The 24976-nt window shown below is 43.4% G+C and overlaps 2 protein-coding genes across 3 annotated transcripts in view; both read left to right on the top strand.

The window, feature by feature from the left end:
• The window catches only part of gfra2b (GDNF family receptor alpha 2b), a 145236-nt gene that overhangs the window by 81187 nt on the left and 39073 nt on the right, over positions 1-24976 (top strand). Inside the window, exons 4-5 of the mRNA XM_087843415.1 lie at positions 9025-9224; positions 11998-12185. Coding sequence (XP_087699541.1) covers positions 9025-9224; positions 11998-12185 — 388 coding nt within the window. The remainder of the gene's footprint in view (positions 1-9024; positions 9225-11997; positions 12186-24976) is intronic.
• LOC148102041 (uncharacterized) lies at positions 410-3820 on the top strand. 2 transcript variants are annotated; one of them, XM_087843416.1, is made up of 5 exons: positions 410-490; positions 1286-1330; positions 2880-3009; positions 3212-3306; positions 3469-3820. In XM_087843416.1, the coding sequence occupies exons 1-5, from the start codon at positions 410-412 to the stop codon at positions 3478-3480; spliced, it is 363 nt and encodes a 120-aa protein (XP_087699542.1). In that variant the 3' UTR covers positions 3481-3820. The 2 variants fall into 2 exon arrangements, 1 of the variants encoding a protein (XP_087699542.1); XR_015719272.1 differs by lacking the exons at positions 410-490; positions 1286-1330; positions 3212-3306 and having other exon boundaries at positions 2909-3009.

Raw genomic sequence — 24976 nt, 5'->3', positions numbered from 1 at the left:
ACTTTGGCATAACGTTATTAACATCGTTTTAATGAATTTATGTTAGGGCTGTATATTACCACGTTTGTATTTTCATGCCATGTTTCCTGTTTTATTTTGAAAGAGTCTGTTGTGTTCAGTACATTAATCTCACTTCCCTGTTGTGTCAATAGAATCATTTGTGCGAGCTACTACCCTGCTGTCCCTCCATCCTGTCTCAACCTCCAACAGGAAAGTAGAAGTCCTCATATGGTAGGACCAGTGATTGTAATGTGTGTGTTACACTGTCCTCATATTGTTGGGTAGCAGAACTGTACAGTGTTAAGTTTCTATACAATCTGGTATAAGGAAGTCAGATCCTTCTGTAATAATATTCGCTGATACAAATATGATCTGTAGTTAATTATCTAGTCAGGATTTACAGTACAGAATGTTTCTGACGTTATATTGTTGTCTTTTGTTGCAGACACCAAGTGCTGAGGTTCTGTCTCAACCTCCTTCAGACCAATTGGTGAGTGACATACCCACTTCATTCTTCCAAAAGGTTACACATTATTTTTTTGTATTTGGTATCAAGTATATGTGTCAGTTGGGCCTAGTGCATAAATGAAATGCACTTTGATTGTATTAAAACAATCAGTTTGAGTCAAAGTTAACCAAAATCAACATTAGCATTAGGAGAAAGTAATTGTCTATACCATATGTTAGTCCAAACTTTCCCTTAAAGCATCAGCTTGATCTTTATTCTGACTACATTTGATATTTTTGTCCCTTTACACATGTTTTTGTCCATTTAACCTCCCGCTGATCATTTTACATGATTGGATTTCTGGGGAAATAGATGGCTTTACATCAGTGTTGGGTTTAGAGCTTTTATTGACAACAGCAGGAGAAGTTAGAAGTCAGGAACATGAACTCTACATGTGTTCAGTCGTCATGTCCTCATATTGTTTTAAGCTGTGAAGGACATGAGTGTGTTTCAGTTGCCTTCCTCATGTGGTGGGACCAGTGATTGTAATGTGTGTTACATTGTCCTCATATTGTTTTAAGTTGTGAAGGACATGAGTGTGTTTAAGTAGAAGTCCTCATATGGTAGGACCAGTGATTGTAGCGTGTGTGTTACACTGTCCTCATATTGTTGGGTAGCAGAACTGTACAGTGTTAAGTTTCTATAGAATCTGGTATAAGGAAGTCAGATCCTTCTGTAATAATATTCACTGATACAAATATGTTCTGTAGTTAATTATCTAGTCAGGATTTATACTAGAGAATGTTTCTGACATTATATTGTTGTCTTTTGTTGCAGACACCAAGTGCTGAGGTCCTGTCTCAACCTTGTACAGACCAATTGGTGAGTGACATACCCACTTCATTCTTCCAACAGGTTACACATTATTATTTTGTATCAAGTATATGTGTCAGTTGGGCCTAGTGCATAAATGAAATGCACTTTGATTGTATTAAAACAATCAGTTTGAGTCAAAGTTAACCAAAATCAACATTAGCATTAGGAGAAAGTAATTGTCTATACCATTTGTTAGTCCAAACTTTCCCTTAAAGCATCAGCTTGATCTTTATTCTGACTACATTTGATATTTTTGTCCTTTTACACATGTTTTTGTCCATTTAACCTCCCACTGATCAGTTTACATGATTTAATTTCTGGGGAAATAGATGGCTTTACATCAGTGTTGGGTTTAGAGCTTTTATTGACAACAGCAGGAGAAGTTAGAAGTCAGGAACATGAACTCTACATGTGTTCAGTCGTCATGTCCTCATATTGTTTTAAGTTGTGAAGGACATGAGTGTGTTTAAGTAGAAGTCCTCATATGGTAGGACTAGTGATTGTAGTGTGTGTGTTACACTGTCCTCATATTGTTGGGTAGCAGAACTGTACAGTGTTAAGTTTCTATAGAATCTGGTATAAGGAAGTCAGATCCTTCTGTAATAATATTCACTGATACAAATATGATCTGTAGTTAATTATCTAGTCGGGATTTATTCTAGAGAATGTTTCTGACGTTGTATTGTTGTCTTTTGTTGCAGACACCAAGTGCTGAGGTCCTGTCTCAACTTCGTACAGACCAATTGGTGAGTGACATACCCACTTCATTCTTCCAACAGGTTACACATTATTTTTTTGTATTTGGTATCAAGTATATGTGTCAGTTGGGCCTAGTGCATAAATGAAATGCACTTTGATTGTATTAAAACAATCAGTTTGAGTCAAAGTTAACCAAAATCAACATTAGCATTAGGAGAAAGTAATTGTCTATACCATATGTTAGTCCAAACTTTCCCTTAAAGCATCAGCTTGATCTTTATTCTGACTACATTTGATATTTTTGTCCTTTTACACATGTTTTTGTCCATTTAACCTCCCACTGATCAGTTTACATGATTTAATTTCTGGGGAAATAGATGGCTTTACATCAGTGTTGGGTTTAGAGCTTTTATTGACAACAGCAGGAGAAGTTAGAAGTCAGGAACATGAACTCTACATGTGTTCAGTCGTCATGTCCTCATATTGTTTTAAGCTGTGAAGGACATGAGTGTGTTTAAGTAGAAGTCCTCATATGGTAGGACCAGTGATTGTAGTGTGTGTGTTACATTGTCCTCATATTGTTTTAAGCTGTGAAGGACATGAGGACATGGGCCCTCTGACCACCACCAGTAGGCAACGGGTGAAGTGTCTTGCCCAAGGACACAATGACCAAGACTGTCGGAGCCGGGGCTCGAACCGGCAACCTTCCAATTACAACTCTTGAGCCCCTTAGCCCCTTAATGTAGAATTACACACTGCCCAACGCTGACTTTTCCTACAATGCAGAGAAAAAAGCAAACAGACCCATTGCATGCATTGATTCTCATAGTTCATAGTTCACTGTTACTTTTCAAAGGCTCAAGGACCAAGTATTTCGGGGGTTCCAAGCCACACGCTTTACTCAGCTGCCCTGGACAACATGAAGGGCACCTCTGCCTCAATCACCCTGGACAACAAAAACATTAGCAACACTTCACCAAGAAGGGGTAAACTCACCCAAATACAAATTGTTTTAGCTGAATATACTTGTGATCAAAAGACAAGTTTATTGTTTTCAGCCATGACACTGTTGAGAGCTTTTATCATGAATCATTTCATCTTTTTTGATTCCCAGCAGAACACAGCACTTCAAATGGTTCATTCCAAGCATCCTTAAAGGAGCAATAAGCAATATCTTTTCACTGCTAGGTGTGCTGTTGTGCACTGCCTGTAAACCAAACCAAAGTCTATGGCTGGAGATCAACACAGAGAGAGGGATTATGACTTCATGCTGTACTCCAGATGTAATTACACCTCTAGTTCTTCACATAGCCATTTTTAATTCCTTCAACCTAAGTATGATGAATTGTGCTTATTGCTCCTTTAAAGTGCTCCAGTAGAAAGCAAGGTTTAAGAACATTTTGCATTCACATTAAGATATTTTCTTTTGTTTCCATTTATGACAGCTGGGAAGGTGAGAAGCAAGTGGACAAATGATGAAGTGAAGGTTGCTGAGCGGCACGTTTCACTTCATAACAAGCTGCAAAGTACCAGGTAAAAAGGAATGTGACTGCTGCCTCCAAGCAGAGCCGGCAGCTCTGAAAGGCAGAGACTGGGTTGTCATAAGGTACTACATCCACAACAGGATCATAGCATTAAAAGAAAGATGCAAGAAAAAAAGAAACAAGCAAGAGAGATACTTTGTTACTTCCACAGTTATGTCAGTATTGCAGTTTTCTGTATTGCATTGTTCTTACTCATAAATCTGTGGTTTATGCTGGGTGCTTTTTGCAATTAAATGATAAGAAAGGCAGATAATGTTCCACGTTTTTATTCACATGAACATTCACTACAAAATGAATTAATGCATTACAATATTAAGACTTAAAAAGTAGACTGACCACATTTGACCTATGTCTTTTTTTTAAGTCTCTACACAGCTCAGATTTACTGTTTTATTAACACATAAATGTCTGATATTTCTGTCAGAAGTTACCCGACTGGTGAGCATTACTATTGTGCATCCATGCCTATTATATTGTAATCTCAAAAGGAGCCAAGCTAAAAATACAGAACCTACCCTTACCTGGTTCTTATAAGTCATGTATACTTGAAAATTATGTGTTTCCATGGGCTTCACAATTCACCTAAACAGGAAATATCAGTGTGTGACCTTATGGTACTCATAAGTCACATAAACCTGACAGTGTCCTCACAAGTAGCAGTAAATTCAGGTTTGACCAAAATTTAGCCCTAGCCAAAATCTCAACAGATGGGCGTGTTCCTGGAAGCATGGGTCAAACCTTTTGTGATTCCCATGCCTCTAGGACCTTCGGAAAGGCACGTTCCCATTTGTCACATTTTTGTCATAGGTGCTGATATATCACGAAAACACGTATGTGTGCGTGTGCGTGTGTATTGTACTCTGTCAGTAGATGTTTGAGCTCAAAGAAGAACATGTTCCATGAGGGCCGACTCTGTCACTGATAATAAAATGTTTTAAACCACCAGAGAGCATCCCATCCTGTAAACCTCTACATGTGTAGCATACGGAAAGCCTGAGTGTGTCTGTGTGTGTCTGTGTGTGTGTGTCTGTGCGTGTAACTATGTGTGTGTGTATGTCTGTGTATGTGTGTTTGCGTCTGTGTGCATGTGTGTTATCTGCAGTGTGAAGATGCTGATAGGACCCTGCAGAGGTGCATTGATGGTGACCACATTCATATTTAATTAGTGAGGCGTCAGTCAGAGGTGATGGCAGCTCACAGCGGTGTCCTCTTCGTCACCTCGGCTCACTCCGGCCGTATCGACACAGACGTGGTGCAGAAGTTCAAAGGATGAAACGATGCTGCTGCATAGCTGCAGATCTGAGCAGCAATCACAGGTTGAGAGTCTTCATGGAAGCAAATGACATCAGCGTGTTGACAGAAGCATGTTGTTGCTGTATAAAATACTGACAGTGGTTTTTGCATAAATATGAAAATCCAAGGTCACTTCTTTCTGGAGTTGTAAAAACTGGACCTCTAACCTTGAAGTCAGAGTTGGAGGTGAAGTTGTCTGAAGGTCTAGGATAGATAAATGTTCCTAGCTTTGAGGCTGAAGACCTGCAGGGACCAGCTGTTACCTAAAAACCCACCACCTCCACCTTTTCCTAATGAATTTGAATCATCTTTAAAGAAGTGATTTTTAAAAGGTTTCGGTTTAGCGCACAGCATGTTAGGTATTTGAGATTACAGTATTGACATCATCCCCCACTCTTCCAGAGTGGATGAATCTGCATCCGGTGTCCCGTGCTGCTCTCAACCTGAGGAGGTTCAGCTCGATGGTTTTTGTGTAAACAGAGAAACCGGCTCACTGAGCTCATACCTCCACCGAGGAAAAGCCGATTTAATTCATATTTCTGAGGTTTGGAGGCTCCACTCCTTCGAGGGCTCTCTGCATGAGATTATATTTTCTGGGGTTTCATTGATCGTGCCCAGTTTTCTGCCTCACAGGAAGCCTTTGATTTCTCTGCTCATCACTGGAGGGCATGAATCTGGAGGTGTTGTCAGTCACTGATGTAAATTTGCTAAAACACTGAGGGAAATGTCATGATGCCACGCTTCATGATCTGTCCCTGAGCCGCAGATACAGCTGTCTTTTCCATTGGAGTTGTGTGATTGGATGTGTTAGGCTGAGACTTAATGGTGTCCACACGTGTGTGTTCACACTCAACATGCTGGTGTGGCATTCACACGCGTGATTGGATCTCACCATAGCCCTGGAGACGAGGAGGTGTCGTTGTTCTGTAGATCCTGATCGTGTGTGAGGGCAACAGACGTGCTCAGCTCTGCTGCTGCAGGTAGAGCTGCAAACATCACGACCCACCCACCCAGTCTCTGAGCACACCATTAAATACAAAATCACCGCCCATTTTATTAGGTACACCTGTTCAATCCGTCATTAACACTGATGTCTAATCAGCCAATCGCACGGCAGCAGCTCAGAGCCTTTAGGTGTGCAAACGTGCTGGAATTCAAACTAGAGGTGGTCTCGTCCAGGTATCGATAGTATCAGATCGATGCTTTGTTTCTATCCTATATGTGCAGCTCACTGAAGCGTGTTAAATAAGGTTTTTTTTAAATAAAATTCTACACCCCGAACATGAGCTATGAAACATGTCTGTGCTGACTGTCTGCTTTATTTACAGCCTGTAGCACAGTTAAACTACAGACGCTGAGCCAGACAACTCTACATTCAGCTCAGTTTCAAAATAAAAGCTGGAAGGTATGTTTTACTGTGTTAACTGCTTATTTTAAAAGTAAAAGTCACAGTGATTTAGTGATACTTAAAATGTCTTCAGAATTTGCAAACTGATGATGGTTCATCTCATAAATCAGGACGTACTTCACCTTCATCACAAAGGCAGCAACACCTGCAAAAACTGTGTGATGATGTCATGATGATGTCATACCATGGAACAAAATCTGAGGAACGTTTCCAGCAGCTTGTTGAGTTAAGGCAGCTCTGAATGAAAAGAGCCCATCCACGTCCTAACAAGGTGTAACTAATAAAGTGGCCAGTGTTTAATTAAAGTCTAAGAACACATTGGCGGCATAAAGTAAATGTAAAGAAATGAACACACACACTGTGTCCTGTCCCTCAGTAGGCTTCCAGACGTTGGCCATCAGGGAACAGGATGATACAGAAGGATGATTCTTAACTGTGAATCATGCAAAGCCACTCTGATAAATTCCATGAGTGAAAAACGGAGCAGGGCACGATCAGGGAGCGCTTCATTTAAACCCACTAAACTCAGGATGTTCAGTATTTGGATGAAGCCGCTCATGAGAAGAAACCTCAGCCTGTCAGTCACATTTAATCAGCACTCAGGTAAAACAGATCAGACTCAATGAAGCTCAGCTCGTTAACAAAGAAGCTGCACTGATGCCGATGGTGTCTTACCACGTTGCTGATGATATCGTTTAATCAGCACCTCACAGGCCGTCAGCTGACCCCCTCTCCCTGTAATGTTCTGTAGCCAGTGAGCAGAGACCTGTCAGACATGCCGCCAGTCTTTCGGCCTGCTTCTGCTCCACTTAAGACTATTTGCCTGTTAGCAGCTGACCCAGGGTCAGCCAGTCTGGGCGTGTCCCTGTGTATCATGAGCTCATCAGAAACATCCTGCACAGCGGTGGTGGTCAGAGCAGTCTGCCTCACAGGCAGGAGATGCTAATCAGCACCGCTGTACATGTGAATGCAGGTGATTACATGTAATCACATGTGGGTACATGTGATTGCAGCACTCAGACCTGACATGGACACGACTACAGCACTTTCACTGCTCCTGCAGCGTGCTCACTGTTAAACCCTAACACAGCTGCAGGACACAGAACCACTTACACTGCCTCCTGTTACAGTCCTAATTAGGTCACATGGTGAGTGCACTGATGGAGCTGAAGGTGTTGATGGAGGAAGGACAGACTTCTGTGCTGCTGTTTGTTGGGTGGATGCGAGCAGGTGGATGCTGTGTTGTTTAGGATTGTGTCACAGTGAGCTGGCTCTGAGAGCAGGGCGCCCTGACTGACGGAGGCATGTTCTGTGTCTGTTTGTAGGTCTGTGTGCGGCGCTGATTGCTGTTTTGTGTGGTTTTCTTTCTTCACAGTCTGAGTTGTTAAAATGTTTCTGTGTGGATGTTGAGTCTCTCTATTAAACACGTCCAATATATAGTTTTATATATTTGAAGAAGGATGAAGACTGATTGACTCTGAATCATGGAGCAAACTTAAGCAGTAAGTGGTTTATGCAGGATTACAGAGGATTAGTCACATGAGCTCGTACAGCGTACCAAAGACAGCTCTTCTTCATTTAAGTTTATCTGAATTCATCACAACAACTCAGACATTCTGATAAAAATATCATTTATAAAATCTCAGCTTTGTATTTAGAGTTTTCTGTTTTAGGAAGAAACACAGTTACAATGATGACCTTTAACCTGTCCAATCACGTTGATCTGTGATCACTCTGCTCTCATCCTGTGATTATTGGGCATGCGGGTGCAGGCTAGAGGGCTGACGGAGCAATCAGTCACACATCGTTTGTGTGATTTTAATATGTTATTCAGTACAAACATGTCACTGGGTTTACACAAAGATCGCATGTTCCTGGCGACTAATTTCTTAGTCTACTAAAAAAAAGATTCTTCAACAATGAACCATGCCGCTTCATTATCAACATTACACGTTATACTCCAGACAGCGAGGCAGAAAAACACTTTAAATAAACTGATGTTAAATATTGTATGAAAACATGTTAGTACAAAAGTTCACGTGTTATTAAAACTGTGACTGAACAATGTGCCGTGCATTATCAAAGCTGGTTGTTGTTCATCCACTTCAATAAAAGTTCAAATCTAAAATAACACATTAAATCATTCATTTATTTTCTTCTGCTGATCTGAAGTTGGGTCTCGGGGGCAGCAGCAGGGAAGCCCAGACCTCCTTCTCACCACGTCCTCCAGCTTATCCAGAACCATCAAGGCGTTCCCAGGCTAACCTCCTCTCTGGAAGACAAGCCCGGCCAGAATAGACAGGAGGCGAAATGTTCACTTTTCTACAATAAGTGAAGCTTCTCTGTAGTTATTATTCAAATTCACCTGTCTAATGGTGCATGCTGTAGTAGTGTTCTTATTATTTTGTCAAAGGTGACTTTCTGTTGTTCCTCTGAGTTTTTCTTTGTTTTTGTTTTTGTTTGACCTCCGGCCTTCGGACTTTTCAAAGTAAGTGGAGAAGCAGAAAAACACAGTTAATCATAAAAACAGAAATCGAAGCTTTCAGTCCAAAAGTGTCTTTTGGGAGACGCGAGAGTGCCGCGAGTGGAGTGATTACAGCCTTGCTGATTGGAGCCTTGCTGTCAAGTCGCTCTCTGAAAACGTTCAATTATCTTTCAGCAGATTATTTCATTAAGCGCACAAATTAGTGCAAGCTCGGGCACAAAGACGTGTGTGAGTCTCTTTAATTTATCTTTTATCTCTTCTCTCTCTGCAGATTCATCTCTGACCAAGATGAGCCCCTGCTCTGAGGCAGGGAAACCCTGTAACCCCTGTCTGGATGCGGCGAAGGCTTGTAACCTTAACGAGACGTGTAAACGTCTCCGATCTGCCTATAACTCCATCTGCAGCAAGACCACGCCCCCGCAGCCCTCTGCGGGCTATCAGGAGCCGTGTAGCAGGAAGCGGTGTCAGAAGGTGGGTGCAGCGCCTGCCCAGCGTTCAGCTCAGCTGCATGGAGCTCAGCCTATTTCACACTTTCACACAGCGTAGATAAAAAAAAAAAAAACCTCCGAACTTCTCCACAACAGCATCCTGCTCCAGCGTCAGAGGCAGGGAATGTGGGAATGTAGCAGGGAGGTAGTTTAAAGACAGGGAACATAGCTCTGACCCAGACTGCAGGTACAGGCTGCAGGTTACAGGCAGGGGATGCTTAATAAGCCCTGTTTTATGCTGAAGGTCCTTCAGGCCTCATCCTCCTGGTCACACAGGCACAATTTTCTGTATTGAAGCAATAAGCATAACAGGTGACAAATAAAGAACCTTGAACCTTGAACCAACGGTACTTCAACATACAGACTGCAGTAGCAGGGGGTCAAACCTCCAACCTTCTGATTCGTCAATAACTGCTCAGGGTGGCAGTTGAGCTCAGTGCGTTAAGCCGGCACCCACGTGCTGTACGGCTGAGAGCGGCCGGCCCAGGTTCAAATCGGACCCGCGGCCCTTTGCTGCATGTCTTTCCCTCTCTCTCCCTCTGCTTTCCTGCCAGTTCTTCACTGTATCTGTCAATAAGGCCAACATAAAAATTAGATAAATAACCGTTTTTCCTTCTGAGCCTCTGACTGAAACTAGTTCATGTAAATTGAGAGCATGCAGCACTCACTCACAGACTGATCTGTTTATCAGGTCATAATACCTGCAGGTGTAAATTATGTAATTATTCTCAGATGATCTTTTAGTACAGTAACCTCATAGCAGCCATATTGTTGGTCAGATGATGTCATTAAAAATGCTCCACCAGCACAAACATATGCACATGTGCAGTTAGCACACAGCTAGCACTGACAGCTGCCCATGTCTCAGCGCCCTTCACAGTGATTGAGCATCATTTACAGCATTTGTGGCACCCTGAGGCTCAAACCTCACGGCCTCCATGTTTAAACCGTCCGAGGTTCTCTCTGATGATGGTGATGATGTGACGGCGCCTGGACTGCAGAGCTGGTGTTATGGTATCAGCGCTGTGCAGGCTGTGATGCTAAAAGCTTTCTAAAGGCTAAAAGGTTATTAACGTTTCAAGTTCCTCCTCCTCGCTTTTGCTTTTATGTCAGTGGCAGAATTACACAAACTGTTTGTTGGAATAAAACCTTTAAAAACAGTCAAGTAAAAGTGCAGCATCTAAAATGCTTTTTTAATATGGTTATTTTCCACCTGAGAAAGCATCTAAATTCAGCTCCACAGCTCCGAGGCTGAGCTGAACACCCCTGGGCTCCATGGATCACAGACTCCTGGGAAAATCCAATAAGTCTGTGTGTCCTCATCACCGGGCCACAGCCAAACACCTGCAGAAAAACTACCAGTTTTGCTCCCGGCTCAGAGTAGTGAGGAGTTTTTACCAACTGTAAGTCAGTGACACTGAAGATGCTCAAACACAGATTCAGTGCAGCAGATTTTACTGTGAGGATCCAGAGCAGCCTCTCTGAGCGTGTCAGGAAACATCACAGCTGAAGTAATTCTAGACTCGTCGTGTTTCAGCTTCAATATTGCCTCAGGGCGTTTCATATTGTAAGGTCACAACCCTGCAATTATAATAATGCAAAAGGTAACATCCTGTTTGATTCAGTCACACCTGACAGGAAACAGTTAACTGAGCTCAGAGACCAGTCGAACAGGACGCTCAGACTTCTAGAACAGACTTCTATCCAATCAGACCTGAGGAATCACCCCCTGATGGACATGAGAAAGACTGCAGGCAAAGTCCATCTTTTATCTACAGTTTATGTCTTCAAATGACGCCACAAACAATTCTGACAAGTCTAACAAGCAAAACAAATAAGCTGCTTCCAAAGAAGTTTAGGCCTTCACCTGGATTCTAACAAAAACATTTAGACCTATTGATCTTTTAGCCCAGATGTTTCAGACCCATTCACACCGGTGTATAAGACCAGCACCTCGCCTCTACAAACATTAGTGAAAGAATGACTCGTCACTGTGCTGTAACGCTTGAAAAAGTGTTTCCTCCTGGTTGTTCCTTAATCAGCTGTCAGTGAGATTAGTGGAACGCTATGTTAGTACTGGGGCACTGCGGCGCTCCAGATCTCCTTCAGCATTAACATCAGCACAGAAGTTGTGTGCCGGGAAGTTCACACTGAGGGCCTCCTGCAGGTGTGACGTGAACAACTTTTATCCGTGTACAACCCCAATCCTGACAAAGTTTTCATGCTGAATTAAACGTGAATAAAAAGAGAATGCAGTGATCTCAGAAATCTAGAATTTATTCTCAGTAGAAAACAGAAAACATGTCACGTGTTTAAACTGAGGAAATTCAGTTTTAATAAAAATCTAAGCTCATTTTTAATCATTCTGATTTCTTTTTAACATTTTACTCAGCGTCCCAACCATGTCGTAAAGCTAGTGAGGATTAAATCAAAGGGACCAGTGATGCTGCAGATCCCTCCTCAGTGAAACAGACCACTTTGCCACTTTTCTCTTTCCAGATATTTTTTCCTAATTTGGGAATTCCTAGTTTATATTCCAGATAAATGCAGACACCAGTCCCGGCCAGGCAGTTGTCTCCCTCGGCACTTAGGAAAGTGATATTATTATTTAACAGGCTGTGCTATACTGTTAGTGCAGGCTTCTTTTCTCATATTAAGGAATAATAGTTTAGTGCTTTTAGCTTTTTCATTGCACTCAATCACCTGTACCACATTCCTCGTCTTGTTGACCTTTTTCTTGGCGCCATGTGTTTCAGGCCCTGCGACAGTTTTTCGAGCGGGTGTCATGGGAGCTGAGCTACCCCCTGCTGTTCTGCTCGTGCCCGGACCAGGCGTGTGCTGAGCGTCGCCGTCGCACCATTGTCCCGTCCTGCTCACACCAGGAGAGGCACAAAGCCAGCTGTCTGGAGTTGCGGCGCACCTGCCGCTCGGACGCCCTGTGCAGGTGAGCCACCCTTGTTAGGCCTCGTTAGGGCTCCTCAGCATGATTTCCGCCAAGCCCGAGGAGGAGCTAATCAATGAAATCAGCAGCTCAAGAGCTTAATGGGGAGAAATCTCACAGCCTCACAGGTGCAAATTACACATTTGATTGATAAGCACCGGCTTTAAAGGTGAGAGAGGCTCAAAGTGGGCAAGTCAGCATTTCACACACACACACACACATTCACATACACAAACACTCACGCACACACACCTGCCCCCTTTAGCAACTACAGGCCAGGCATCCTTGAGAAGGAAGCACTGCCGGGAAAAGGCTCACACATGATTGGATGGTTTTCCCTGCGTAAGTATGAGCTGAATCCACTGATGGAGGCAGCACCTGACTTGAGACAGAGCTGTTAGGTCATGTGAATGATGCTGAAGAAATCCCTATTTTTCCACATGTGCAGGTCGGTCTTCTAAACATCTGGATTTATGCTTCTCCATTGAACTAGCTGCATCTGAAGACAGTTAAGCTTAATCTCATCATCACCTCAAAAGCACTCACAGTGCATATGTTCCTATCCCTCAGTTAGAAAAATCAAGTTTATCTTAATATAATAAAGTTCCAAATATGAAAATGTGAGAAGAAAAGAGCCAGAGTGGTAAGAAAATATGACGAAAACTGTACATCAGAGACTCTCTACCCCCCTCCCTCCACGGAGGGGTTAGTAGTTTGCTTACAGAGCAAATCGGTCCATCGCCCTTCACAGAGAGCGCTGAGCCATCTGGAGAACAGGAAGAGCTACATGAGGATGCTCTTCATAGACTACAGGTCAGTCATTTATTAATATCCGAGAGCTGTGTTTGGATTGATGACCATTTGAACCTGAACCTGTTAGTCGAGCTCTGGGAGTGGATCTCACGCTGGAATCAGGCCTCCTGTTCCTGTAGGTCAATTTTATCGCCACCTTCAGTCCGTCAGTCCCTGTTTGGTTTTTCAATTTCCTGCTCCACATTTTCAGCATTTTCATTGGTTCAGCCTGGCTGTTGAGGCTGAGCTCACAGAGCTCACTGCCATCATTTAATGATGCAAACTGTTTCCTTTCAGCACCTTCATACATTCAGCACAGAGTTGGGGTCAGACTCATCTCATCAAGCTTATTCATGTATGAGTGGGGAGTGTGTGTGTTAGTGTGTATGTGTGTGTTAGTGTGTATGTGTGTGTTAGTGTGTATGTGTGTGTGCGCACTCAGCCTTGAGGGTGGAGGTTAAGCACTTGATGGACTTGTCTGATTAAAGTGAGCACTTTTCGTGGTTTTGAGTGATGAAGCTGCTTCAGCAGAGAAACAGAAATATCAGATGTGCAGTCATGCAGTGAGGCCGGTGTTTTCAGATGTTTCATACAAATAAACACAGACATTTGTAACAAGGACTGATTACCTGCACGAGTCAGGCTTACAACATGAAGAGGAACTTGAAGTTAGAGTAGGGCGAGCCGTCACAGCGGCACGAAGATAATGAGCGAACACAGTGGACATACAGTCAACTCTGACACATGTTTATCAGTCATTGATATATCGATCGGGTTATTATTGATGCTAACGGACCGCCTGACTGCTGCCAGGGACCACACAGCCAGAGGTTATGGCTGCTGCCTTATAAAACGTGGTGATCCTGCTGATCAGTGCTAATTTAGGGCGTCTGTTCTTGATGTTCATAATGTGCCTTCTATCAGTCCCTGTCCTTCCATACCTACTTATACCGGTATATAGTTTCTATAGATATTAACAACAACAACAATAATAATAATAATAATAATAATAATAATTATTATTATTATTATTATTATTATTATTATTATTATTATTATTATTATTATTATTATTATTAATAATAATAATAATAATAAGTATAAAATAATAATAATAATAATAATAATAATAATAATTATTATTATTATTATTATTATTATTTAAATTATTTTAAAAGCGCCTTTCAAGACACCCAAGGACACTTAACAATAGAATAAAACATATAATATAGATGACAAAATGAAGGACAATAAAAACAAAAACAAACAGTGGGTTCACAGTGAATATTCAGATTTGAACAGATGGGTTTTGAGTTAAAGATTTAAACAGGGGGAGGGAATCAATGTTTCTTAAATCTGGGGGTAGAGAGCTCCACAGCCTGGGAGTAGAGCAGCTGAAAGCTCTCCTTCCCACTGTGGTGAGGTGGAAACAAGGCACAGAATAGAAGAAGAAGATTGAAGTGAGCGGTAGTAGCGGGTAGGTAGTGCTTAACAGGTCAAAAAGGTAAGGAGGAGCAAGGTTATGAAGGGTCTTGAAGGTAAGCAGAAGAAGTTTGTATATTATCTTGAATTTCACTGGGAGCCAGTGAAGTTCCTGAAGAACAGGGGTAATGTGCTGGCAGGAGGGGGTTCTGATAATAATGAGTTTTGAACCAGTTGAAGCTTATGGAGGGATTTTTGGGGTGTAAGATGGTGTAAGTTGATGTACTCAGTCTCGTCCTGTATGGATTTCTGTCGATCGCTGTTTTCCTCAACTAGTAAATCTGCCCTGGATTGTTTTCAGGTAGTTCTGAATGCTAATACCAAGGCTGCTTACTTGCTCGAGCAGACAGAACCATTCAATCACTGTGACCGCTAGCATCCTTTCACTGGTTCTGTGTTAGTGTCGGGGTGCAGTTCAAAGGTCAAACGTTTGTTTCGTGCATGTATCTGATGACCGGGAGTGCACCCTGAGCTCCGCTGGTGCAGTTTGGTGGAAATTCAAGCTCTGTGACATGAAGGTTAACGTTATGTACAGGTACGTTTCATAAAGTACTCTTTATGCTTTGGAAATATATAACATTTTAATTTAATATGACATTTTTAGCTGTGTATTGTTCCAGATGCCAGGCCTTGTTCACTTGGTGCCTATGGTGAAACAGTAAAGTGAACAAAGTGAAGCTTTGGTCCAGATAAGATTTATGCAACCACCTCTTCATGTTGACTTCAGTTTCAGCCTTTGAAGAGGAGATCAGGTCCATCCATCCATTCGCTTCCGCTTATCCTTTTCAGGGTCGCGGGGGGCGCTGGAGCCTATCCCAGCTGTCAATGAGCTGATAATGAAACAGCGGTCAGCAAACAGCCAGAGGGTCCTTGTGTGGATCTTCTCCCACTCTTGTCCTGGTCCTGGATTTATTTATGTGTGATTACAACTGATAATGTACCGTAGTTTTTGGACTATAAGGCGCACCGGATTATAAGGCACAATATCAATGAACGGGTCTATTTTGTTACAGAAGGCACACCGGATTATAAGGTGCATTAAGCAAAACAAAAATGTCACATAATTCAAACTTTATTCAACTCATTCACAATGACTCTCAACATTGTTCAGTTGTAACACATAAAATACAGAACAAAACATTCACTTTTTCAGTTCATTCTTCGTCCAGAAATCCATCAAATTCTCGATCTACAGTGTCTGAGTTTAACAGGTGGGCGATTTCGGCCCGTAGGCATGTCTCTTAACAGGTGCCATTTTGGGGTCCTTATAATCACACCATAATATTATGTTGAAGCAGATTTTTGAGCGCCGTGTACCACAAAAAATCGGTTTGAGGTCAGTGAGCTCAACCAGAATTGATACATAAGGCGCACTGTCGATTTTTGAAAATTAAAGAATTTTAAGTGCACCTTATAGTCTGAAAAATACAGTAGTTTGGAGGATAACCTCTGCAGCAGGTGTAGGAATCACAGTGACTCACGTTGAAGTGACTTAGCTGTTTACATGTAAATGCCAGGCGACCTTTAAAATCCCCAGAAGGGGCTCCAAGCTAAAGGTATTCCCAGAATCCAGACCTCAAACCATCTGGATGAAACAAACAGCGATGCGGGTGGGACGGTTTGTTAATCTTGAGGAAAGGTGCTAACACCTGAAGGTTGAACTGAGATCCTTTGTTAGTGCACCAGACGGCATATTTAATTCTCACACGGTGGCTGGAGAGAACTCATCCCGAGGTTGTTCTGCCAGTTTTCCGGGGTTTACCGTCTCTGTCCGTCCTGCTGTCAGCTTTCAGTTACATATTCTGTCCTCCATGTGGATATCAGTTCAGCGGGTTGAGCATGCTTAGAGAGAAGCATGTAATCAGCTGACCTGCCTGCTGGGCTGAGCTCTCTTCCCATCAAAGGTTGCTTGTTGCTTCAGCAGCAGCGATGCTCCTCCACAGCAGGCTGGATCTCTTCACTGTGAAGAACCTGTGAAGGTGATAGATTGATGCTCTTATTGCTCCCTTATATGCAAAGGTTGTTTTTAAGAATGTGTATTTCCAACATATGATGCAGGAAAGCTTCTCCACTCTTCAATCAGCTGATTCAGCAACTCAACTCCTCGATGACTCCTCGGGGCCTAACCCGGGCTGCTTTTAGGACTCACTGAGAAACCTGGCAGAGAAGTCCAGAGTCCAGTTCAGGCAGTGGCTTATGTTGGGTTGCCCACATATGGAGAGGTTATGTCAGCTGTTGGGTGGGGGCTGCATGGGCCGAAAGTCATGACGTGGTTATTGGTGGAGTATTTAGATGATCCTTTGCCCCTGCAGACAGCTCCCAGGTTTTTACAAGCTCCTCTCGGTGACAGCAGCAGGAGGTTTCTGTGGTTTCGGTGTCTAAGTGTGACCTATGGAGAAGCAGCAGATACATCAGTCAGTGGGAGTTGGAGTAAGACCACCAAAAGAACCTCAGCACTGAGCTGAGAGCCAGAAGGCAAAAATCCAAATAAATGTCCCCAGGACCCCCCCACGAATCCCCTCCCCCCCCCAGAGTGCACTCTGCAGCAGGTGACGGCCGGTATCGGAGCATGAATCGTGTTTGATTGCCTGTAAAAAGAATCCGGAGCAGGCTCGTTCTTTTCCTTTTAGCCTCCATTAACCCCAGATGGAGAGCGGAGAGCTGCATAATCACGGGAATCCCACAGGTCCTCCGGGTCTCGGCGGCCTCGGAGGGTGGCTTGCCTCCCGCTGAGGCTGAAAGCAGCCGGGATGAAGCGACTGCTGGCAGAGGGACTCTGAGTGACAGAAGGAGTAATTAAATATGGCCTTTGCCACAGGTAATGTAGGAGAAACCTACGGGGTGCTCTAAAAGGTTTTTGGACTTTATTTGCATTTCAAATAAGGGCACAGTCACACCTACTGTTCATTTTCACTGAGCCAAAGACGGCGGCACCTCTCAGAGCTCCCGCTGTGAGCACACACTCACCTGTGTGCACTCAGGCTTCACCTGCAGATCTCTGCACGGAGTCATGGTATACACCACCTGTTAATTTACACGATTTGCTGTCCTTATGTCCATCATGGCTGCTGAGGGTTTGTCCATATACAGGTGTGGACCTGTTCATGCCTGGTATACATAACTGTGCTTATAAAACCTGACTTGAAAGGGAATCATCTTTTAGACTTGCAGAGACTAAAAACATTCTCTCATCTGCTGACTTTGATGAACTAATTCATGCTTTCACTTCGTCCAGGCTAGATTATTGATTCCAGCATCTGCAGCTCTTCTCCTGACAGGCGCTCGTAAACGAGATTGTGTTTCCCTCTTTTTCACTTTAGTGCGCTTTAGAATTGATTTTAACATTTTATTGTTTGTTTTGAAGTCAGTACATGGATCAGCACTCTTACCTTTCTGAACTTTAACTAAGCACAGTGCTAACAGCTCGTTAAGGTCAGCGGCTCAGCGGTCTGGCTCTTCAAATTATGACCTCTCCAACACTCAGCATCTTTAAAATCTTTGTTTGAAGTCTTTACATATTTAGTTTCTGACACTTTTCTTTCTTCTAGTCTTCAGTATTTTCTTGCTCTGCTTTTTTCCAGCTAGTTGTGTGGCACGTTGGTCCACCATGCTCATGAATAACTTGACGTGACTGGGTTTTAGAAACTTGTTTAGCATGTGGCTGCAGTGACCTGGTGGATGTTCTCTCTTCAGTGCGTCCACAGAGGTGGTGTTTGCGTCCGGTATCAGAGGTGTGGTCTCTCTGAGGCGGCCATGGCGGTGGTTTGGTCTGAGGGCTCGGGCGTGAGTATTTAGTTGGGCCTGTGGTTCCGGCTGTGGTTCTGGGGCTGAGAACAAAGCAAGGCACTGAAGCTGCTGTGAACTCCAAACAGCGCTCTGTGGAGTGATTTAGATCCTGGTTTGGATCTCATTACGATGAGCAAACATGGCGCTGTTTGTTCTGAATATGAGGGCGAGCGGCAGGTAGGGGCTGCTCTCTGATTGGTGGCATCACCGTGGCGCTCCTCCTGAATGTTTAACCTGGCTGCACACAATTTCCTGTCTGTGTCTGGTGATATTTTCTCTCTCTGTTTCTTTAATTAAGAGTCCCTGAGTGGGAATGCTCATTTGCACATTTACATATTAGCATAGCTGACGAGCCAGCGTCTGCATCAGGATGGCTCGCCCTCGGTCACACTCATGGTTATATTGCTTTCTGCACCATCTTCACAGGGTGAGCTCGTCTTACTGCCCCCCCTCCCCCCCACCTGGAAAGCAGGCTTCAGACGAATGCAGAGGAAATGAGATGAATCACAAGCACGTTGGCGCGAGCGGACGGGCCTGGTGCGTGTACCGGCGTCCTCTGTGACCTACAGAAAAGAGGCAGCTATTTCCATCACGGCACCACCCCACCTCACTGACCGTGTAATGGAGCGCTGCCGCTGCTAGATTGGCTCGCGCGCCTTAAAACAGCACTGAGCCTCCGTCGCTGCTGGCAGGTTTGGGGAAGCAGTTTAGTGCCATGCACCTCAGCACATGAGTGTGTGTATGTGTTTGCATACGCCCCGCTGTCATTACAGCGAGCGTTCTCAGTCTGATGGGGGTCACAAGGAATCTGATGCACATAAATCCTCACATTTGCCAGATGTGTCCCGACGGAAAGCTCCAACAAGTCTATCACAAGTTAAGTTAGGAGTTATTAAAGGATCAGCTCACAGAATTTAGAAAAAGGAATTCTTCTGCTTTTAGACCCATAACAGCTCCAAATACTGAGGAGGACAGGAAGGAAACACACTGACATCATGAGCTAACTTACCCTCCCAATCATTTATGAACCTCCTTGCTCCAGTCTGTAGTTACTCACCTTACAAAGGGTAATGTCAGAGTAATGGCTCCTAATGAAATTTGAGTAGTGTTGGAGTTTCAGAGAACTGCACAGTTAATCATCAGCAGGAACTTTACAAAGTAAGGGACCTTTATTACTTTACCTTTAGTTACCTTAAGTGACTATTTCAGTTGTTATCACTATTAACTCAGTGGAAATGAGAGAAAGCAAGTATTCTTACAATCACACACATGAAAAAAAGGAGGTCAAACTTTCAGAAGGCATTCATTGTTTTAAAAAATTTAAGGAGAGAAGAAGAGAGGAAGAGGAAGATGCTGCAGAGTTCGTCTGTCTGAGCTCTTCAGATTTCAGGTGAAGCTCAACTGTGTGAGAGGATGACTGATGTGGAGGACAAAGGACAGCGCGGATGACCTGCTATGAGTCAAAGGTCACCCTGAGGTCACGAGGCCCAGACAAGAGGACAGACCAATGGCGGTGCTTGTGCTGGGTGGGATTATTTTGCACCATGAAGCAGAGCGAGTGTGTGAGTCATCAGAGCTGATGGGCTTTAACAGGACACAGAGACTAGGCAGCCAAGGCCATCGCTCTGCACGATTAGCCCTAGGGCTAGCATGGTGATTAACATGGGACCCAAAATGGATCCCTGTGGGACCCCACAACACTTTACCTCATATACATTGAGGTAAAGTGTTCACAGATTCATGTGAAATAGACTCTGCTCAAAGCACCACGCTGCTGTTCAGGTGCTCTATTCATCTAAATGAGTAGAAAGCAAAGTGATACTCATATACTCAAGTACTTATATAATATATATGGATTTATGATCCACTGTTACAGCTCAGTGTTACTGATGTGAATATCCTGCTTGTTTTATAGTTATCTGATTTCAGTTACCCTCATGCTGCGGGGCTTTTCTCTGCACTTTCTCATGCACTAAATCTTTTTCTAATTATATCTACGTACGTGCGGCGCCCGGCGGTGTCACATTCGTGTCCTGAGGTCTTTACAAGGGCAGGGACAGAAAAAGTGCACACGAGAGCTTTCTGTTGCGCCTGGATTATTTCTGGATTTAGGAACACGCTGCAGCTGGAAGGATTAAAGGGACAGTCCATCTTGCTGTCAGACATTTCTGATGTGAGCACTAATTGCGCTACTGATTGCTTCTGAACATGGAACCTGATGTTGAGCTTCACTACTCTGCATCCACAGACTTTTATTCAAGTTTTATATCCTCTCATCAGTGAACATGTGGAGGTTCTGCAGTGGTCCAGGGACCCTGAAGTATTCACACGTGTAATGTTGAGCTGCTGAAAGCTGAACTCGTTATAATGTCAGCAGTGATGGGTGTGATGATGCAATTGCAGTGCTCTGTTTTTCTGCTGCTCTTGATAGATCGATGAGCTTCACTGCGTCTTGTTGTTGTGTGGAACTTTTATTCCTGTGTTTTCTCTGTGCTGATGAGTTGATGGGGTGGTTCTTTAAACAGGTGTGACTCTGCCGTGTTAACCTGTCTATTTTCCTTGGAGTGTCTGCACTTTAATTTTTCATGCACAATAAATCTCATAATCAGATCAAAAGTTTGTCGAGGCATGTGCACCAACAAGTACTCAAATCATAAATCATTTATTACACATGAGTGAATGAATGAACTCACTCGCAGGTTTCAAACTGCGTGTCTAACTCATGACGAGATGTGGAGCATTTACACACCGTAGATGACTAATCATAATTAAATGGCCCATCACAAAATCTGCATTTCATATTCATCAACCATGGATTTGCGATCACTTCATGATCGCTTGCTTATGACATGTCACATTGATTATTCTCTAACTGATAACAAACAGTTCTGCACACAAAATCAGTCTGAGACATGGCTGAGCTAAAAATGCTGAAAGGCTCCAATAACAGGATTAGCACAGCCGATCAAGGCGTCCCTGAACGAGAGGATTCAGGTTCAGCTGAGTTATAAAGTTAGCTTCATCTGAAGGTCATAAACTGTACTCCTTCTCCAGACGTTCCCAAGTCAGCAGAGAGACGTAATGTCCTGGCGCTGGTCACCCAGGCACCATGCAGGCCAGATGTCAAACCAGGCCAGCTGTGGTCGGCTGTTGATGTGAAGGAGCAATGGCTCTTCTCCTATGGACAGCCCTCACACTCCTTCAGTGGAAGCTCATTTCCACCTCAGTCACCGCCCACACCTCGGTACGGCAGGTGAGGGCAGAACATCCTTCACACTCTCCTCAGTCTTCACCCCAGCGCTCTGCTTCTCTGAACCCTGGCCTCAGACTTGGAGGTGCCGATTCTCACCCTGGCAAAAGTGCCGCAGTGGAGTCATTGCTTGGTAACACCCACAGAAACACATCAAACAGGCTGTGAGGCCCACCCGTCTTTCCATTATGGTGATGCAAACCAAGCACGTCTACAGGGGCTGCAGTCAGATTTCTTCTCCAGGTCCAGAAAACACGAGCAGACTGTCTGGAAAAACTCTCACACACCCTCGAGGCTGCAAGGAGCTGGTTCAATGATCTGCACTGCTCCTCTTGGGTTCTTGAAGGATGGACCCGCCTCACTGTAGAAGAGTGTGAGCCCCCTAAAGCTGAAATACACATTCTGTTCCCCCACTCACGAAAGCTTCTCCAGGTTTGAGGAAGTTTATTTCCACTGGTGTCCTGTTTTTCTGCCACGCCACACAGGTCTGTTTAGTGAGCATTAATGTGCGCTGAGTATTCACATAGGTGTGTCTGTGTGTGTGTGTGTTTGTGCTTTGTTTATCCCCGTCAATGCAGACCTGATAATTGAATAACTCTTGAGGGATCTGTGAGTCTGTTACACCATGACTGACAAGTCAGGGTCAGAGTGGGGGGGGGGGGGGGGGGGGTCGATGATGAAGAGGAGGAGGTGGAGGATAAGGGAACATACAAGCTGCATGGACGGCTGATGGAAGCTCTTATAAATCACCATATACACTTTTAATGTGTGTTTGTCAGGATGTACAGCAGAGCTAATTGGATTCATTCGTTCCAGCAGGGCCTGAGTGTGTGTGTCTGTCACTGCGAATACATCGTGGTGCTGACAGTCAGTAATGAGGGCATTTAGACTCACTCAGCCTCGCTGTAATTTCATTTTAATATTCTTCACCTTCACTTGCACACACACACACCACCGCAGACACACATGCACACACAGACACAAACACACTGCACAGCGATAAATGAGAGCAGGAAAACAGACGATCTGATTTATCGCAGAAACACTAAATATTAATGTGTGAGTTTGTGTGCGTGGGTGTGTGTGTGTAATAGTGCGTCCTGTGTGAATGTGTTTTTATTTATTAGTTTTATTTGTTAGTTTATTAATTTATTAGTTGGGAACAAGTGATGCATTCGAGCTCCGTGGGTATTTACAGTGTTGATGTTGTCATGTCTGCACACTCTCGATCCTGATTGGTTATATTTTGTGTTTGTGTCGTGACCTTAACAAGGAAAAAAACTCTCTGCTGAAGAGACTCTGAATTTCAACTTTACATTGAAATTCTCACTTTTTAATTTGAAATTTTCCATACAATTTTGTAAAATATAAAATGTTCTGCTCTAATTAAATTTACTGAACTGTTACACATTCATTTCTCACTGAGCACATTTTAATTAAAGATTAATTGTTTGAGTAAATAAATCTTTGATTTTATATACTAAACATCTGACACATTGTGTCAGATGTTTAGTTACTCCTCGGCCTCCTTTAGCAGTAATGATATCTGTAACAAATGTAGCATATTTGCAGCTCTGGAGGCCAGGATTACTGAACTGGAGACTCGGCTTCGCACCCTTCACTCACCCTTAGCTAGCCAGGCCCCTGTAGCTGGTGCAGCCGAAGATAGCGTAGGCCCCGCTAGCTGTTCCCCGGCAGATCCCAAGCAGCTGTGGAAAGAGGGCGGCTGGGTAACGGTGAGGAGGAAACATAGTCCTAAACAGAAGCCCCAGGTACACCACCAACCCGTTCATGTGTCTAACCGTTTTTCCCCACTCGGTGACACACCCGCCGGGGGTCAAACTCTGGTAATTGGTGATTCTGTTCTCAGACATGTGAAGCTAGAGACACCGGCAACCATAGTCAATTGTCTTCCAGGGGCCAGAGCAGGCGACATTGAAGGAAATTTAAAACTGCTGGCTAAGGGTAAACGTAAATTCAGTAAAATCATAATTCACGTCGGCAGTAATGACACCCGGTTACGCCAATTGGAGGTCACTAAAATCAATATTGAATCGGTGTGCAACTTTGCCAAAACAATGTCGGACTCTGTAGTTTTCTCTGGTCCCCTCCCCAATCAGACCAGGAGTGACATGTTTAGCCGCATGTTCTCCTTAAATTGCTGGCTGTCTGAGTGGTGTCCCAGAAATGATGTGGGCTTCATAGATAATTGGCAAACCTTCTGGAGGAAACCTGGTCTTGTTAGGAGAGATGGCATCCATCCCACTTTGGATGGAGCAGCTCTCATTTCTAGAAATATGGACAAATTTATTAAACCCCTCAAAACATGACTATCCAGAGTTGGGACCAGGAAGCAGAGTTGCAGTCTTACACGCCTCTCTGCAGCTTCTCTCCTCCTGCTACCCCCCCAAAAACCCATCTCCATAGAGACTGTGTCAGCTTCCAAAAAGACAAAAAACAAACAAAAAACCAGCAACAAACAACTTAAACATTTACAAAGAAAGAACAATACAGTATCCACATCTGAACCAAAGAGTAAAACAGTGAAATGTGGATTATTAAATATTAGGTCTCTCTCCTCCAAGTCTCTGTTAGTACATGACTTAATAATTGATCAACAAATTGATTTACTCTGCCTTACAGAAACCTGGTTGCAGCAGGATGATTATGTTAGTTTAAATGAATCAACACCCCCGAGTCATTCTAACTACCAGAAATCTCGAAGCACAGGTCGAGGGGGCGGTGTGGCAGCAATTTTTCACACCAGTCTATTAATTAATGAAAGACCAAGACAGACTTTTAATTCATTTGAAAGCCTGATGCTTAACATTGTCCACCCCAGCTGTGAAACTCAGAAACCAGTCTTACTTGTTATCATCTATCGTCCACCTGGGCCTTACACAGAGTTTCTGTCTGATTTCTCAGACTTTATATCTAATTTAGTTCTGAGCTCAGATAAAATAATTATTGTGGGTGATTTTAACATCCATGTTGATGCTAAAAATGACAGCCTCAACATGGCATTTAATCTGTTGTTAGACTCAATTGGTTTCTCTCAAAATGTAAAAGAACCCACCCACCACTTTAATCACACTCAAGATCTTGTTTTAACATATGGCATAGAAACTGAACATTTAACAGTGTTTCCTGAAAACCCTCTCCTGTCTGATCATTTCTTGATAACATTTACATTTACAATAATTGATTACGCAGCAGTGGAGAGTGGACTTTATCAAAGTAGATGTCTTTCTGAAAGCGCTGTAACTAAGTTTAAGAATATAATCCACCCACTGTTATCATCGTCAATGCCCTGTACCAACACAGAGCAGAGCAGCTATCTGAACGCTACCCCAACAGAGGTCGATTATCTTGTTAATAATTTCACCTCCTCACTACGTACGACTCTGGATACTGTAGCTCCAGTGAAAACTAAGGTCTCTAATCAGAAGTACCTGACCCCGTGGTATAATTCTCAAACACGTAC

The sequence above is a fragment of the Neolamprologus brichardi genome, chromosome 7 (genome assembly GCF_056152115.1).
Source record: "Neolamprologus brichardi isolate AB-2024 chromosome 7, ASM5615211v1, whole genome shotgun sequence".
In the NCBI taxonomy this organism is placed as follows: Eukaryota; Metazoa; Chordata; class Actinopteri; order Cichliformes; family Cichlidae; genus Neolamprologus; species Neolamprologus brichardi.
Note: the sequence above shows the minus strand (reverse complement) of the source record. Positions and strands in the feature narration are given on the sequence as shown.